At 37.3% G+C, this 17,870-nt stretch overlaps 2 protein-coding genes across 3 annotated transcripts; one reads left to right on the top strand and one right to left on the bottom strand.

The window, feature by feature from the left end:
• The first annotated feature begins 253 nt into the window (after positions 1-253).
• LOC126805017 (exosome complex exonuclease RRP44 homolog A) lies at positions 254-8,064 on the top strand. The gene is made up of 24 exons (XM_050532105.1): positions 254-441; positions 526-663; positions 758-915; positions 1,020-1,075; positions 1,195-1,317; positions 1,414-1,547; positions 1,647-1,887; positions 2,237-2,393; positions 2,546-2,786; positions 2,961-3,117; positions 3,247-3,315; positions 3,602-3,727; positions 3,800-3,852; positions 3,983-4,089; positions 4,726-4,780; positions 4,879-4,978; positions 5,836-5,947; positions 6,199-6,319; positions 6,432-6,491; positions 6,582-6,687; positions 6,767-6,862; positions 7,126-7,207; positions 7,307-7,372; positions 7,654-8,064. Exons 1-24 carry the CDS (start codon positions 388-390, stop codon positions 7,856-7,858), a joined length of 2,817 nt encoding a protein of 938 aa, XP_050388062.1. The 5' UTR covers positions 254-387; the 3' UTR covers positions 7,859-8,064.
• Positions 8,065-8,241: 177 nt separating this feature from the next.
• LOC126805019 (protein PIN-LIKES 7) lies at positions 8,242-13,016 on the bottom strand. 2 transcript variants are annotated; one of them, XM_050532108.1, is made up of 11 exons: positions 12,718-13,016; positions 10,493-10,778; positions 10,331-10,410; positions 10,130-10,254; positions 9,919-10,040; positions 9,632-9,841; positions 9,422-9,523; positions 9,216-9,316; positions 9,074-9,126; positions 8,792-8,977; positions 8,242-8,666 (listed from the first exon to the last, which is right to left on the bottom strand). In XM_050532108.1, exons 2-11 carry the CDS (start codon positions 10,625-10,627, stop codon positions 8,542-8,544), a joined length of 1,239 nt encoding a protein of 412 aa, XP_050388065.1. In that variant the 5' UTR covers positions 10,628-10,778; positions 12,718-13,016; the 3' UTR covers positions 8,242-8,541. The 2 variants fall into 2 exon arrangements, with proteins under 2 accessions (XP_050388065.1, XP_050388066.1); XM_050532109.1 differs by having other exon boundaries at positions 9,422-9,520.
• Positions 13,017-17,870: the final 4,854 nt, after the last annotated feature.

Below are 17,870 nucleotides of genomic sequence, written 5' to 3'. Positions count from 1 at the left end.
ATAAAATTTCGTAAAATTCTGTTGAATTTCGAATGATTAGATAAAATTTTGTAAAGTATAATTAATTTCGGACTTTTAAATTCTTTCTCCATCTCTCCATTTGATTAGATTCAAAACTGTAGACAGCAACACACGCCCGCCTTAGGGCAGCGGTGGAGGCCATTATTGCGAATTGTGAACTGAGCCCTCACGCATTTGTCACGTGCCACTGTAATTTGTATTTCTTTTATTCTTTACCGGCCGGATACGAAAACCAGATTCTTACTTGCAATATATTTCACAGTCCCATCCCTCCAAACTCGCCGACCACCCAAAAACGACGTCGTATTCCTCCATCTCCGATAGCTCCAACCACCGTAGCTCGGCCCAAGTCGGACCTCCCCAACCATGATTAAGAACCGCTCATACGTCAAGAGAACCAGAGGCGGCAGAGTCACCAAGGTCAGGGGAGTCTTCAATGTTTCCCTCCCAAAACCATAAACCTAGGGTTTTTCAGCTAATTAGGGTTTCTGTTCTGCCTCTCAGGTCGTCCGAGAGCACTATCTCCGCGACGATATCTACTGCGGTGCTCCGGTATGCAAAGGCTGCGACACCTCCAACGCTCGCTTGAGCGCCACCGCTTCCACCGTCCTCATCCTCGACACGAATGTGGTGCTCAACCAGGTCGGAATCTCCATTTCTATTGGTGTTTGGTTGAATTTGAACACTAACTGTGAATCTAGCAAGTGATTTTGAGGCTTATGATTGGTTTTGGCAGATTGATTTGATTGAGAATGTGGCTATTGACGACGTGGTTGTGCTTTCGATTGTGCTCGAGGAGGTCAAGAACCGGAACATGTCGGTTTACCATAGGCTTAGAGCTCTTTGCAGCGATTCGTTGCGGCATTTCTTTGTTTTCTCTAATGAGCATCATAGGTAGGTTTTTTTCTTTTGCTGAATTAGAAGTGGCATTATCTATCATATAGGTTGCTTTCGAGTTTTCGTATTGGAAATTTTGGTGATTGTTGCTCCGTGTACAGGGATACATACGTCACCGACATGAGTGGAGAGAGTAAAAATGACCGAAATGATAGAGGTTTGCACTTGTTCTTGCCTTCTTGGACTCGAGCTCTTGTTTATCCACTTGCTGGTTATTGCATTTGAATATAGTGTAAAATTAAGAAATCTGTTGACATTGAAGAAATTGCTATTCAGCTATTCGCGTGGCTGCTCAGTGGTACCAAACTCATCTGGCTGGTTCGGTTCGTATTTTACTTTTAACAAATGACAAAGAGAATAAGAGGAAGGCTCTAGAAGAGGGGATTGCTGCAGAGACAGGTGTGTATGAGTGATTACTGTCTTAGTAGTCAATAGGCTATTGGTATTGTGTGTCAGTGAGCAAACTTTGATAAAGCTACTAATTTGCAACTTCAGTGGAGTCGTATGTGAGATCATTGAGCCGACCGGATTTGCTTGATCTGCTTGTGCATCCTGGATCGTCAGAAGATGTAACAATGGAGGATGTTGAAGATTTGAGACCATCAAAGAAGAAAATCATTTACTCAGAGGTATCATAGTACTGAGTCTCCATTTTTTTGCGAATGGATCTTAAGTAACATGAAAACGAGTGGTTCTTACTAGTTCCTTGCTCTCATTACTTTTGCCAGCATAAACCGTTATCGGAGATTACTTCTGGTATCCAGCAAAATCTCTACCATCAAGGAAAACTTAGGGTGAACCGATACAATCCATTTGAAGCATATGTTGGAAGCCAGAGCATTGGTGAAGAAATAATAATTTATGGACGTGCGAACATGAATAGGGCCTTTGATGGTGATATAGTGGCAGTCCAGCTTCTGCCACAGGAGCAATGGCACGAGGAGAAAAATCTTGCTATTGCAGATGCAGGTAGTTGATACATGAAAATGGTCTGCATGCATTTAATTGATATCACGAGGAGTATGCTTGGTTTGAAATCATAAGTCTGAGTTTTGGGGCTAATTTTGGTTCGAATTTCTGATTACTTTTTCGAGTTGAATATGCTGAGAAAAATGATTTAAAAAATCTTCCTATAGTATAAAAAAGAAGAGGATTCTCAAAATATATTTACTGTTGGAATTCTGGTATCTCAAGCCCACATGTGAATAAGTTCTAAGCTGGGCCTCTGGAGCCTATATTTAGGACTTCTTTCTCTCTACTTTTGGTTTCCTTATCGTATTCTTCTGATGAGTATGTTCTGTACTTTCCTCTCTCACAGAGGATGAAGAAGAAGAAGGTGTTCATCTAATTCCTGGCAGTGCTGATGATGCTCCTAGAACCACAGCTCCACCACAAAGTTCCACTGGAGAATTATGTTCTGTTTCAAGTCGTCCATCTGGCCGTATTGTTGGTATTATAAAGCGGAATTGGCATTCGTAAGTTGACCGAGTCAAATCATATGCAACTGAAACTTACTGTTAGGATTCGAATTGTACACCTGTTGTGCTTTGTTGCTAGAGTTGGTTATGATAAGCTTTTCTGGTTATTGGCGGAGTTTCTGATATAAGCTAATCAATCTTTCATGCAGTTATTGTGGATCTTTGGAGCCAATGGCTAAGCCTGCTGGCAGTGGTGGTATATCGCATGCCTTATTCGTCTCAAAAGATTGTAGGATTCCTAAGATCCGAATTCAAACTCGACAGCTAGAAAATCTTTTGGACAAAAGAATTATTGTGGCTGTTGATTCTTGGGACTGTTTGTCTCGTTATCCTTCTGGCCATTATGTACGAACTATAGGACAGATTGGTGATAAAGATACTGAAACTGAGGTATGTTTGAAGGGTTCAATTGCTTGCTATACTATTGTTGGAGTAAACATGTGTTTACTCCTATGTAGTAGTTAAACATTTGATTTTTCTATATATAAACAAAACGCTATATGGATATATACCATAAAATGATATTAAACGCCAGCAACTATCATTGGCTTTTTTATCCTGTAGGTGGTCTTGATTGAGAATGATATAAATACAAGACCCTTTTCTACTCAAGTTCTAGCATGCTTGCCGCCACTGCCATGGTCCGTGTCTTCTGAAGATTTGGCAAATCCTGTTAGGGAGGATTTGCGACAATTACGTGTCTTCAGTGTGGACCCTCCTGGTATATGACCTGTTCCTGTCTCTGTCCTTCCTCTTCGTACTTGTTGTTCTTCTTAGTTTTGCTGTTTTGTGTTGGGAAAAATGGTTCAGTTAACATTAAGCTAAGATACTTTGCTTCTGGTTTATACAGGATGCAAGGATATCGACGATGCACTTCATTGTACAGCTCTTCCAAATGGAAATTATGAAGTTGGTGTCCGTATCCTGAAATTAGTGTTTAACAGTCGCTTTAACTTAATTGTTGACAAGTATTGACAGTGCCCTGCATCTGGGAATGTGTAACCTTGCATATACTCATATAATTTTCCCCTTTTTTTGGCCCAAGTCATGTCACCTATGAGGACATTCATTTTGGGAATTCCACCTGTTGCCTGTTATTGAGTTGGATGCCCCCATTCTATACATATTTATAATCCTACTACATTTATGAGGTCTCATGGAAAGATATAAGTTATTGACAAGTTTGAATCATTAACATTAATTAGATATTGCTGATGTTACAAATTTTGTACATCCTGGTACCCCTCTCGACGATGAGGCTTCACAAAGGGGCACATCAGTCTACCTTGTCGATCGACGCATTGACATGCTTCCTAAGCCTCTGACAGAAGGTCTAATTCTCTTATTCAATGTTATAGTCTGCATTGTTGAGTATATACTGACTAATAATCTTTATTGTCCAGATATATGTTCACTCCGAGCTGATGTGGAAAGGCTAGCCTTTTCTGTGATTTGGGTATGTTTATTTACAAATTAGTCATGATAAGACACTTTAATTCTTTGTTTACTTGTCAGTTTTAACACTCATTTATGTTATAAGTTACCTTTTTTTTAGATCGTTATGATTCTACCTAACTGAATTCCAGGAAATGACATCTGAAGCTGAGATTATATCTACAAGATACACAAAAAGTGTCATTAAATCTTCTGCCGCATTGTCTTATGTGGAAGCTCAGGCAAGGATGGATGATAGGTACATTTATATTCCTAGTTAAGTACACTATGATGGATTAATTCATTTTAACCATGCCAGTTGCTTCTGTTGAGAGTTCTAATTGTTCTTTTGGATGGAGGGAAGTCTTCTCTTTTGTGTACTATTGTTTCTTCTCATTCTGTAAAGATGATTGTTATTCCTTTGCAAAAAAAAAAGATGATTGTTATTCGTCTTCATGTAAATTCGTATTCATCTGATATATATACCCATATATTGCATTGCTACATTAATTTAGGCAGAGAATTAGTCTGCTGCATCAGTTTACTGCACAAAAGTAAGATGGATATTGTAAAAATGAGTTGATCCATGCAATTTTTATAAGAGTTAGAGGAGGTTATCTGAGGGTTGGGACTTGGGAATGATTTGATAAGAAATAAACCTGGAAACAATCCTGAAACCAAACATATATGCATATATGTCTATATCTAAAATTGTATATCTGGTATTATAGTGCTATAGAAGGAGAGAATGACCTAAAGCTTTCCAGCATCACGTATTTAATCTGTTACCCTGTGTGGGGCTTTGGAACTTTCCACCACAACATGGTCGTCCCTTTTAATGTCCTCTATAACTGTCTCGCACCTTTGGTTTCTCATTATATCTCTTATATTTCAGCCGGATGACAGATCCAGTAACTACAGATCTGAGAAACATGAACACATTAGCAAAGGTCTGCACTTGGACCATTTAATTATATATTCAAACATCTGTAATATGTTTCTTTTTCTCTCAACTTCACTGAGTACCCTTTCATATACACTGCTACAGATAATGAGATCAAGACGTATAGAAAGAGGAGCCTTAACTCTTGCATCGGCGGAAGTCAAATTTCAAATTGACACTGAGACTCATGATCCCCTCGATATTGGTATGTTTTTTAAGTAGCAAGTAATATTATTCTCCCCTGCATTTTGATTTATGGTATATCTGCACTGAGAAAGAAATCATCTATGCTGTTTTGTAATTCACCACGGAAAGTTACAGTATCTCTTGAAATTAATTCGAAGTATGTAGGCATAATTCTATTTAAAGAATACTTCACATTCACATTATGTTAGTATTGTTGGGTTTCCAGCCCATGTGTTTTTCCTAAGATGGTTTCTTAGAGTATGGTGTTCCGGTAAGGATAGAGAATCCTTATTGATGATGGTTTACTTGTAGAAGGAGGAGGCTTTACAGCCTACCACTATTAGGAATAAGATTCCTATTTGGTGAGGAAACATGTTTGTCCTTATGGCTATATAAGGAGGGGTTATGCTCTAGGTTTAGTATCACAGAGACAAAGAGCAAAGTGTGTTCCATTCTCGGTTAGAGGGTGAGAGAGGGCAGAGAGGAGAAATATAGGAAGAGAAGAGAGTCCTTGTTTCCTTAGTTTTTCTTGTGTACCCATTATTAATATAGTGGAAGTGTGTTTCTGTCCGGTGGATGTAGGCAAAGCTATTTGCTGAACCACCTTAAATCTGTGTTCTTGTGTTCTTTTCTTTGTGGTTGTTTCTCTTGGTTTGCTGTGCTTGTTCTGTTTCTCTGACTAACTTGTTGACCGATTCACTACAAGTATGTGTGGTATTTTGAGTCATTAACCTTCAGAGTATCACGTGCAAGGACTTTGAGAACATGACCTCCAGTGTTGCTCGCTTTATGTTTATAATGATTTTACTTTCTTGGCTTTCCCTGAGCTATCGTTTATTTTCTTAATTTTTTTTAATGTTGATAATTGCTACGCAGGTATGTACCAGATACGTGAAGCAAACCAAATGGTTGAAGAGTTTATGCTTGCTGCTAATGTTTCAGTTGCTGAGAAGATTCTTAAACATTATTCTTCGTGCTCACTATTGAGGTATGTTGATGGATTTTTATTGAGTAATGTCATTGCCTCATGCTATCATCCTGAAAATGGACTTCTGGTTGCCTTTTACTTACAAATCAGACAGGCATGATAATCTAAGTAGGTTAATTGAGTTTGTATACATCAGCTTCTGGATGTATTAGTTTTCTCACTAATGTTTCTGGCTTACAATATATACCTGCATTTGAACTTATCCGTGTGCCTGGTTTGACCAATTTTACACTTCATGTGTGTTGGTGCAGGCGCCATCCTACTCCGACACGAGAGATGCTTGAACCTTTGTTACGGACAGCTGCTGCTGTTGGTCTCAACTTGGATGTTTCATCTTCAAAAGCACTGGCTGATTCACTCGACCATGCTGTGGTAAGTGTTAATTTAATAGGCGTTATGATGATATGAGCCTTAAAGGCTCAAGGTATTTTTATGTATTTTTCTTCTCTCTCAAATGCTAATAGCAATGTAAATGTTTTTGCAGGGTGATGATCCCTACTTTAATAAGCTGATCCGTATATTGGCTACTAGATGCATGACACAGGTAATTTTCGTAGATCGGTTTTGTATGGAGGAATCACTTCCAAGAAAACCATTCTAAACATATTTTGTTTCTTTGTTTGGCACAATCTAGGCAGTTTATTTCTGTAGTGGGGACCTCAGCCTTCCAGAATACCTACATTATGGGCTTGCAGCACCTCTCTATACACATTTTACCTCTCCTATAAGGAGATATGCAGGTTAATTTCAGTTTTAGTCATTTGGATCTTGGTGATCTGAGTTACTGTTGATTGACCTGAGAAGTTTATTTTTCTACAGATGTCATAGTGCACCGGTTGCTTGCTGCATCTCTGGGCATACACAAGCTTCCAACTGTATTCGATGATGGAACCCAACTCAATAGTATTGCTGAAAGTATGGATTTTCTCATGTCAAATTTTTTTTTTCTTTGGGTATTAGAATACTCCCATGTTCATAAATGATAGTTTAACAATAATCTATCTGCAGCCATCAGCTTGTATTCTAAATGAGCCCATTTTCTATACATTGTACAGAAGTTTTCCCTGTCATATTTGCTTTTTATAAACCAAGACTATCCCAATATCTTCTATAGAACATCCAATCGCATGTCTATTTATCTATTTCTCATATTTGCTGTTTCGTTTGTTGTCTTACAGATTTAAACTATCGACATAGAAATGCCCAGATGGCAAGCCGGGCCTCAGTGGAACTCCATACCCTGATTTTTTTCAAAACACGGTATGAAGCTCTTAATATCTCAGTCTCTCTCTCTCTCTCTCTCTCTCTCTCTCTCTCTCTCTCTCTCTCTCTCTCTCTTATTTCATTTGGCTCATGCAGGCCAACAGACACGGAGGCAAGAGTTGTCAGGATAAGATCCAATGGATTTTTTGTATTTGTCCCCAAGTATGTTTCTTAAACCCATTCAGAATCATCCCTTTTGTTTGATCAAATTTGTGTCTGTGTAAAAGGGCGTAAATCTTCCCAGGTGTAATTATAGACGTGAAGATGTCTTCATCTGATTACAATCTGACTATTTGTGTGACTGATTAACAAATCACTTGTCCCATATAATGCTACTTCCGTTGATTTTCGTCAGGACATTGTTCAGCCTTATGTAGTGAACATTGTTCAGCCTTGTGATTAATAAACTTGTGAAGTAATGCGTTACTGTCTTTCTCTTGCAGGTTTGGCATAGAAGGGCCTGTGTACTTGACCCCAAGAGGTCAGAAGGGAAGTGGAGAATGGTTTGTAGATGAGCAACAGCAGAAGATTAGAAAAATGGATGGTAGCATTTCATACAGTGTTCTGCAGACAGTGAGAATTCATTTAGAGATTGTCGAGCCCCAGCCGAATAGACCCAAGCTCGAGCTTAAGCTGTTGGATGAGTAACCTGTCCTTCCTGTATCCCGGACAGTAGTGTGAACCAGGAGCCATTGATGCTTGGTTGGAATAATCACGACTCCGGGAGCAGCAGCGGTTGCGGCACAGGGATATTGTAGTTCATTTCATTTATCTTGATATTTTTTTCTCAGCGCGAGTGTTCACAAATTACTGTAGATTCTGAAAGATTAGAAGCAAACTGGCCGGTTAATGACTATGGAGGGTTCATTATGTTACGTGTATCCAGGGTTCTTGTTCTGCGAAGAAAATGAAATGAAACTGTCTTCAGAAACAATGAGCATCTACTTTTGCCGACAACAGCGGTCGCTGGCAAAAGGTTGTGGCCGTATTTGCAGTGCAGTTATTTGGTTGTACCAATTTACTGGTTTCAATTCTAGAGAACAATCCACTAAACAAATATTTCACATGGTTACATACATGACTCCATATAAGGATGTCAATTAGTTTTGACATCGACGTATGGCAATTTAACTAAACCCTGTTTGGCTTCAGATTTTACTTCTGACATCTGGTAACCAAACCACACTGAACAAAAAATTTACTTCCAAACCAATTGAATCAGAAATGGAGACGTAGAAAGCCAATATGTAATTCTGCTTCTACGTGCGAAATCTCTAACCAAAAGTATTCATGCATGCTACTTCTGGGAAGGCTTTGCCATCCTTCACAATTCAAGACAAGATCCACATGTACACTGTAGACCACACAGTGAGTGCTAATGCACATACCAAGTATGTCCACAGGAAGATGACCGAGCATTCTGCCTCGGCTACGTCAAACAGCTGGGTTATGGTACCTGCAATAGCATCAGATAGGCATGTAAGCACTTCTGTGGTTCATTCGGTACTCGAATTGAACTGCATTGTTTGGTTAGGTAAAGATTCAGTGAAGTGTTAGTAGTTTCTGCAATTGCTTGCTTACCAATGTTCATGGCAGGTGGCAATGTGAACTGCACCATCAGCACAAACTTGAACAAAGGGTCTGGTGGGAGAAACCCTAGTTGGCCTGCTCCTTTTACAATCCAGATACCGATTACTGGAAGTAGAATGTATCGAACAATGATGATACCAAGGATGACTGGTATTTTGATTGTCGATGCTCTTAAGCCTATTTTTCACAAGCATATAGCAGTAACAACTTGGTTAGATCTTGTGAAAGTAGTGTACTCATGGAAAATTTGAATTTATAAGTTAAGTCCATTACCTTGGATGAGATTTCCTCCAAGAATAAGTGTTATACAAGGAATAGTTCCATTCCTGCACAGTGCATTAGCTGTTAATTGTCTTGAAATAATTTTATTGAGGCATAGTGGCAATCACTAACTCTAAAAGTAGAAATTACTTACCCGAGTTGTGTAACTGAGTCTTGGATCACTCGGAGGGGGGCGTTGTCGCCAATTATCAAGCCTTTCAGCCATGGAATTGCCCCAAAGACAAATCCAATGATCTGCTCATAGACATCAAATAAAGCAAACATTCAACTTATGCTTCAGTCCTCAGGTCTTACGAAGCACCTGCATATATAATAAAGATGATATGGTATGAAACTCACTGCAGCCAAAGTTGGTGGTGCCAGTAACTCATGTAATATCTGTTGACACAATGCTAGTACTCTTCGGGTGAATGATACATCTGGTTCATGAGGTACTATCTGCTATTTGAGTAATCCGGATAGTCCAAAGAAAAGTTTGAGTTAGTATTTGTACATAGCCAGAAACTGAGCCTAGTGTGACATTTAAACCTTAAAAGGATATATACTTACAGCAGGGGGGTGATCTGACGATTTAGATGAGACTACAATAGAACCCTGCTCTTCATCTCCTCCTTTGAGAAGGTGAGTTTCCCCATCAGCATCTAAGTCCTTGTTCGGACTCTTCGTTGCTGCAGTTTCAGCTTCTTGAAGTGCCTTAAATTTCACAGCTGAGGATCTTATCAGCTGATAAGTATAAGTCCAAATGAAGAAACCACCAAGCTGCATCACCAACCAAGTGAAAAATTGTTAATACCAACTTCATGTTGTACATCATGAAGAGCAAGTGATTTTCTTACCGCCATGGAAAACGAGACATACGAGAGTCCAACTGCGCTACAAACTTCATGATCGCCAAAGGGGTTCCCAGCCTCATGACAGATTGCAGGCACGAGTATAAGCAGAAGGTTTCCCAAGTTTGCTATATAATCAATAAGATTGAACATAATTAGTTCATATTACATCAATATGAGAGAGTTCAGAAATGAACTTTGACAATATATAATTTACCTGATGAACATGTAGCAATTACAAGGCCTTCCTGATAAGGCTTTGGTTTCAGTAGCTTTACCACCAACCATCCAAGAATCGATCCAAACAAAAATGTAAGTGCTACATTGACAACCATGAACCACCTGAAAAATGAACGATCAAACTGTCATAAATACGAAAATTTGTAAATGGGAAAAATTTCTTACAAATGTTGCATACCATGAAATGATGTCCTCAAATGTGACAGTCTCAGCAACACTTGCAAACATAAGGGAAGGCGTAAACACCACAAACACAATCTGCATTTGCAAATCAAGCCTCAACAACTTTCGAGATCACAAGAAAACACGCAGGATCATGCTCAATTTTAAAACAACATACCTTATTCAAGGATCTTCTAGCGCCTAAAGGAAGAAGATTGCAATACTCTGTAGAAAAGTAGGCTCCCAACAAACTGATTATCAAAACTTGCAGAATTGGCATGGATGCCACCTCAAACAGAGTCCAGAAACCCATCTTTCCCTAATGTAGCTTTTGTTTTCCTTTTGTTTAGTTAAATCTCAGCTGCAATGTGCTAGCTTTTGGAAGTGTTTAAGCTCTGGTTGAGAAGCTTTAAAACCCTTTTCTTACTTTGCTAGAACAATTCCAATAGACAAGAAGCAACAACCTGTGAAACAGAAGAAAACCAAATGATGATTTAAGAAGGAAAATCCAGAGCAGATTAAAATCGTAGTAGTGAGCTTTATATTTTACTGGGAAAGTGCCAGTGTGTAAAAGGCTATGCTTGTGAACTTCTCTAGGAAATAGCCATGAAAGTACGTAACATTTGTCAAGACGTGCTTCAGTACCATATTCCATCAGTAAGCTCTCGTCTCTATTATTTCCCCAAGTTATTGGACAAATCTCAATTTTCTTAGAAGGTGTCAAAAACAAAAATCTTATTTTCTCTCTTCGGATTTTAGCACAAATATTCTTTTCTGTATTATTACCTGGCTTGAGAATTTGAATGCTGAAACCCAATTGGAGTGAAACTTGGCTGGACATACTATAAATGACCCTATTCCCCTTAATATCTCTTTATATGGTAATTAATATGCAAATACATTAATGGTCGATCTAGATGAATATGAAGTATAGTTGTACCCAACCAAATGATTCTGAAGACTCCAGAATATGGTTCACTTTCAAATTCCGGTGCTTTTGACCCGAATTCTAAAGGCAGGGAAATGTAGACGTTCACATAATTTGAACAAAATTAGCTAAAAGATTAGGACAGGACATAAGTCATTGGTTCGCTTGCCTTCAGAAAGTGAATAATTGAATCGACAGAAACATAATGCTAGGCCACAAATCTGAATATGTACAAAAACAAGTAAATTCAAAAGATTAACCAACTAACATATTTTTCTTCAATTTTTTACATCGAATAGTGTCAATCAAAATTGTATTGATGATTACCATATATTTTCTATTAAATTTTAAATTACAAAAATATGAAAAATCTCTAAAAAAATATTTAAGACGAATAATGCGCACACTAATATTTTTTTTATTAGATGAAATAGTTTTATTTTGATAAAAATATTTTTTTAATCATATTTTTGTAGATATCAAATTTTTTTATTACATTTCAGAAGCATTATCGTGATAAAAATGATTTAAAAAAAAGAGCCACAATTTTTTTTATAATACTGTAATATAGAGTTATTTGATTAACAAAGTTATGATTGTCTTTTTATTTAAATCTGACATGTTATAATTATTTTAATTAATGATGTGACACGCCATATATGATTGAGGCGCCAAATTTGACGTCTCATTAACGCTAAAACATTTTCCTATCTAGAAATTAACCTCCCAATGTTTCTACGAAAGAGAGGGTCATTCTAGTACCGACACGTTAATGTGCCACCTTCACACGTAAGTCCTCACTTATCGCTAGATCTACGTACATGTTGTTTGAGGAATCGATTTTGCATACATGTAAGAGAATATGTCATATCTTAATGACGTGGAATGAGTTTTCGTTATCATCATCCTTTGTCTTCTCACTCTTCTGAGATAAGAATATAAAAGGAGCAGAAGAAGAAGAATCATGATGGCTACTGGGTATTACGTCAATACGCGAACTCAGATCTTACGTGGAGCTTGTTCATAACGCAAAGCTAGCTGTGGTTTCTCTTTCTTCCATATATAACAGACGGTAATGTGAGTAAGACCAGGAATCTCTCTCGTTTTGTTTCCTTTTCTTTGTAAAAGAAAAAAGACAAATAATTATGAGACTATATTGAACTGTGGTAGAGAGAAATGCATGCAGATAAGTCTGCAATAAAATGTCAGACTCCATCGTCTGCAAGTACATACTTGTTCCTAAAACTAAATTGCAGAGTATGACGATATATAATAACATGGATATCACTATTTGTTTTTCTGTATTAATCACTATTTGTTTTTGATACGATTATTGATCACTATTAAGTTAGCTAGAGAATTAAATCACTTAATGCAACCCAGAATTCGCATGAACGTACGTACGAGAAGAAAAACCAGAAACTTGAAGTGTACATGTATGCAAGATAAATATTCACGATGCGATGAATCAATACCTGAAATTGAGTCTGGAAAGCTAAAGAGTTAATTAGTTGGCCGGCACCGGCGATCATCGCCATTCGTCTTTCGTCGGAAAAGAAATGGGAGGGAGTGAGCGGAAAGCTTTAGGAGGCCGGGGAGGATATGATTAAAAGGAAGAGCGAGAAAACATGAACACCATCCAAAACCACAAGAGATCGACTCCTGGATGGACTCTCTCCCTTTCTCGCGTTAATCTCTACAATCAATGGTGGCTAGCGCGCTCTCAGCTGTGGTGGTACTAATATTGAAGAGCTACTTTTCTGTTTGGCTATTTTTTTTTTCTAAATATACTAGAGAGGGTATGCCATGCATGTTAGTGAATCCAAGTATATATAGAGGCCGAAAGAGCTTATTAATTAGCTAGACAACTTCAACATGCGTGAACATCACTATTTTTCACCTCCATATGTTAATTTGGTTTCACAATCATTTGATGGGTTAGTTTAGAAGTTCACATCTGTAATTAACTGTAGTCAAGGGAATTGAATCACACCAGTAGCTCGATAAGTACATCAAAAATCTTTAGCAATGATCAAAGAAACAGTTCATATTTTTTGGATCATCCTAGCCACGAGTCATCTTCTAATGCTGTATCGGCATATAGCATTATTATTTTAGACAAATCGCTACAAACTATACTCGATCATCATTATTTTAGAAGACCCCAGTCCCCAGAGACCCAAAAACAAGCTAGCTAGCATTATTGGCAAAATACCAAAAACTTCCTGATCAACCTGCATTGCTGTTGTCAAAAAAACAAACCCCTGCATTGCATATATAGAAGAATCCAATTAATTAACTACTTACAAAATCACTATTGCTCTCTTTGATTTCCATGATATAATAATTATAATTCACCAAAAAACGTACACGCCAGCGAATAGTCCACATGTTGATGTGATAAATCGATTTAGGCAGGTTCGATCTGAATCTAAATAAACAACTTGAATATTATCAGCAGAACTAAGAATTTGGGTGGACCAAATACTACCGGTACGTAGTCATGATCAATATTTTTCCCAACAAAATGAAGAAATAAAATAAAACGATTGAAGTGTAGACATTGATCAGAATCAGATATATGTATATATATATATATATATATATATATAATGTAGAACATATTTCATGACATGTGTGTTATAAATTATCGAACGACTCACTTATATTTGTGAATCGAATTATTCGTAGACCCTTCAACGTATGTGATCGTGATGAACACAAGTGTTCAACCCAATCTCATAATGCAATTTGTACAGAACTATTTGGTGAAGGCGTTATATGATAGACATGATTGGAGACTATATGAAGTTTTCTTTTCTACAAACGAGACTACATGAAGTTGGAGTTTTCCCCATTACGAGTGTTATGGGATTTCACACGTGTGTGGTTGGCTTACGTGTGCATATGCATCACTACACTATCATGCGCATATACACACACATAGACACGCATGTATTATAATTCGATTTACTTGGTCACGTACAGTGTGGTCATCAAAATTTCATTTTATTTTTGCAAGTACTGAAAGCTATATTTTGTAAATTTACGACGATAACATATAAGCGGCATGGGGTGAAGAAAAACTCACAATAGTATGATCGGGCATCGGACCATGCACATTTTATAGAAGGACAAATTAAAATATAGTATAATTTCACATCATAAATTAGAAAAAAAAAATTATTTTTTAATTCGAAAAAAATCATTTTATTTTAATTGGAATTATAAAATAATCAATCATGTTTAAAAAAATAGAAAATAGTCATTTCTTTTATATTTTCCGAACTGTTTTGTCATTTTTGACACTTTTTTTTCTTCTTCAATTTTCTTCATCTTTTTTTAATTTTGGCTATAACTTTGTCATTCAGCGATGGATTTTTTAAGTATAGTTAGTACCGTTGGAAAGATATATATCTCCTCTTTCATTTGATATCATACTCATCCCGAACCGACCACCGTACAAAACACAGCAACCCTCGCAAGGGGCTGTCGCGATCCATGGTGGTGCTTCAAGCTGTTCTGGCGAAACCGGAGCTCAAGACTCTATAATTCTTGTTATTCTTTTCATTCTGAGCATACTCATACCAATATCCTTTGAATTTTAACATAATTTTACTTATTTAAATATTTCTCTCGATATGTCATACTACCTGTCACACCCCTTGTTACACTGCCTATCACACCTCCATGTCACACCCTTTGTTACACTACCTATCATTAGGGGTGGGCACGGGACTGGATGGGACGGGACGGGGCTCATCCCACGTCATGTCCCACTCTTTTGAATCGGGACGGGACGAAGGTTTTTAAGAATGCATCACACTCGGGATTAATCCCGGTTGGGACGGGACGGGACAAATCCCACCTTCATATGAAGTTAAATAAAAACCTATATTTTTAATTTTTCATTAACAAAGTAATATTCAATAATGAAATTTTAACCAAAAAATGCATATTATGTTCAAAATATTATAATGTACCATTATTATTTGAGTTGATATAATTTTGGAGTTATTAAGAACATAAATTAGATTCATTTTTGATGTAAATATATAAGAATTTTTAAGTTTTTATTAAAGGTGGGACGGGACGGGACAAAGCGGGATAAAAATTATTCGTCCCACGTCACATCCCACTATTATGAAACGGGACGGGATCGGGACGGGACGAACGTTTTTTTTTCCGATGTTCGCCGCCTTTTCCTCATTTTGCTCTCTTTCTCTCTCCACTGTAACACTCTCTCTGATCCACTATACCGCGAAGGCCAACTGGCAACAAAAAACGTTTTTAAGTGGCAACAGTTTAAGAGATTTAAAAAAAATTGACTTTTTTATAATTTTGAAAATTTAAGTGATTTTTTTTCTAATTTCAAGTATCAAAATAGTTTTTTTTATGAGAAACCCTTTATACAAAAAAAATTCTAATAGAGTAAATAAATAAATAAAAAAGTTCACAATCGGTACCAAAATTATTGTGGCAAGGTCAATGTAGTACCCCAACTCTGAGTTGTACCAATGTAATACCCCAACTTGTAATTCGTTATCAACGAAGGGTCTGAGCCCAATTTCCGTTACACCTCCGTTATCTCGGTCACGTGTCCTGCACGTGACTACACAAAAAATTCAACAGCGGTACCCAAACTCTTGTGGCAAGGTCAATGTAGTACCCAAACTCTGAGTTGTACCAATGTAGTACCCAAACTCGTTTTTCGCTATCAATGAGGGGTCTGAGGCCAATTTACGTCACGGTTTCGTCTTATGGATCAAAATAAAAAGGGTATTTACCTAAATAACTCTATGTGGGTTCTAAGGTCATAAATAAGAAACTCTTACAATAAATATCTAGAATTAAGAAACAACTTACAAAATGGGCAAAACACCAACTCATTCTCATTATGCTCCGGACGCCTCACCACCACAGGGCGGCATCGAGGAGCTTCACTCCTCTCATCCCCACCGCCTCCTCCTTCACCACCAACACCATCTTCGAGCTCCTCCACCTCTCTTTGGAACCCTTGATCTATCGGCACGTCACGATCGCATAACTTCACTATGAGATTCTCGACCGCTGACTGCGCCGCTTTACATGCCTCGAATGTCGTAGGTGGAGGATGTGAGGGAGACGATGTTGTGGCTCAAGGCGGAGCTGCCGAGCTGGGAGAAGTCGTCATCGTGATTGAAGAGTTTGGAAGAAACACAACCCGTAGTGTTGCTTTGCCTCGAAATCTGAGCTCATAAATACAGTGTGGAAGGAGTGAGAGTGAAGGAGAATGAAAAGAAAAGGAGAAAAGACGAGAAGTTATGACACGTAACCCAGAAGATGGAGTTGTGATAGAAATTGGCTTCAGACCCCTCGTTGATAGAGAAAAACAAGTTTAGGTACTACATTGGTACAACTCAAAGCTGGGGTATTACATTGATCTTGCCACAAGAGTTTGGGTACCGATGTTGAAATTTTTTTTGTGGTCACGTGCGGGACACGTGACCGAGATAACGAAGCCGTAACGGAAATTGGGTTCAGACCCTTCGTTGATAGTGAATTATAAGTTGGGGTACTACATTGGTACAACTCAGAATTTGGGTACTACATTGTCCTTGCCACAATAATTTGGGTACCGATTGCGAAATTAACTCATATAAATAGGAACGTTCTACCTTAAACTCTATAATGTAGGAAATCTCTTGAGAGAAAAACATGCACGTTATTTTTATTCTAAAAGTACAGCTTAGGTAAACCTAGGCTAGAGAGAAGTGTTTTTTTTTTCAACTTATATGCCATTTGGTACGGCTAAAATTTATTGTGCATTGTACCAATTTTTTATATATTGTGCATCGATTAAGTCATTAAAATTGTTTAGTGAGTTGGTGACTACAGAATCATTGCACACCATTGGGAATATGTGTGTGATTGATAGACATGATCATGCATGTTCTTAAAGCCACAACACGTCAACACTAAAATTTGGCGGACCACCGTGAATTTAATTGGCACCCTATAATTTGACATCGACCGTCCTCAAATTAATATTAGTTTGTAATAAGAATTTTAGGAGAAAGAAATAAAGAAAGACTTGAGGCCTTGTGCAATTATCATACAAGGGTTTCAGCATTTGGATCTGATTATAAGTTTATAACCAGCATTAATAGCAATACATAGGAGAAAATAATGTTTAAGATTTACTCTTAGACCATCTCTAACAGTTTTGACATTTTAGAGAAAAATAGAAATTTTAGAGAATATTAGGTTTTTCTACTCCAACAGATTATACATCTCATTTTCAAAAATAGAGAAATTGATGAGAGAGAATGAGAAATTGCTGCAAATTTTTGCAAAAGTAAATGTTATACTTTCTCCAATAACTCAACTATTTATAACAACCAATCAAAATAATAAAAATTTTGAATCATTTATTTTCAAACTAGCAAATTAAATAGATAAAATAATTTATGGTTATACAAATATGATTATATAATATTTTATTCACTTGTAATAAATACATAAATATGTAAAATGGATTAACGGTTAGAGTTTGAGTATAATTTATTTTAAAAATTTTGACATTTACTTATCTATTTTAAATAAATTTTGTCAAAACGGTGGAAGATGCTGTTAGGAGTAGTACGTA

Source organism: Argentina anserina, chromosome 1 (assembly GCF_933775445.1).
Source record: "Argentina anserina chromosome 1, drPotAnse1.1, whole genome shotgun sequence".
Taxonomy (NCBI): domain Eukaryota; kingdom Viridiplantae; phylum Streptophyta; class Magnoliopsida; order Rosales; family Rosaceae; genus Argentina; species Argentina anserina.
The sequence above is the reverse complement of the archived record's forward strand: the minus strand, read 5'-3'. Positions and strand labels throughout refer to the sequence as shown.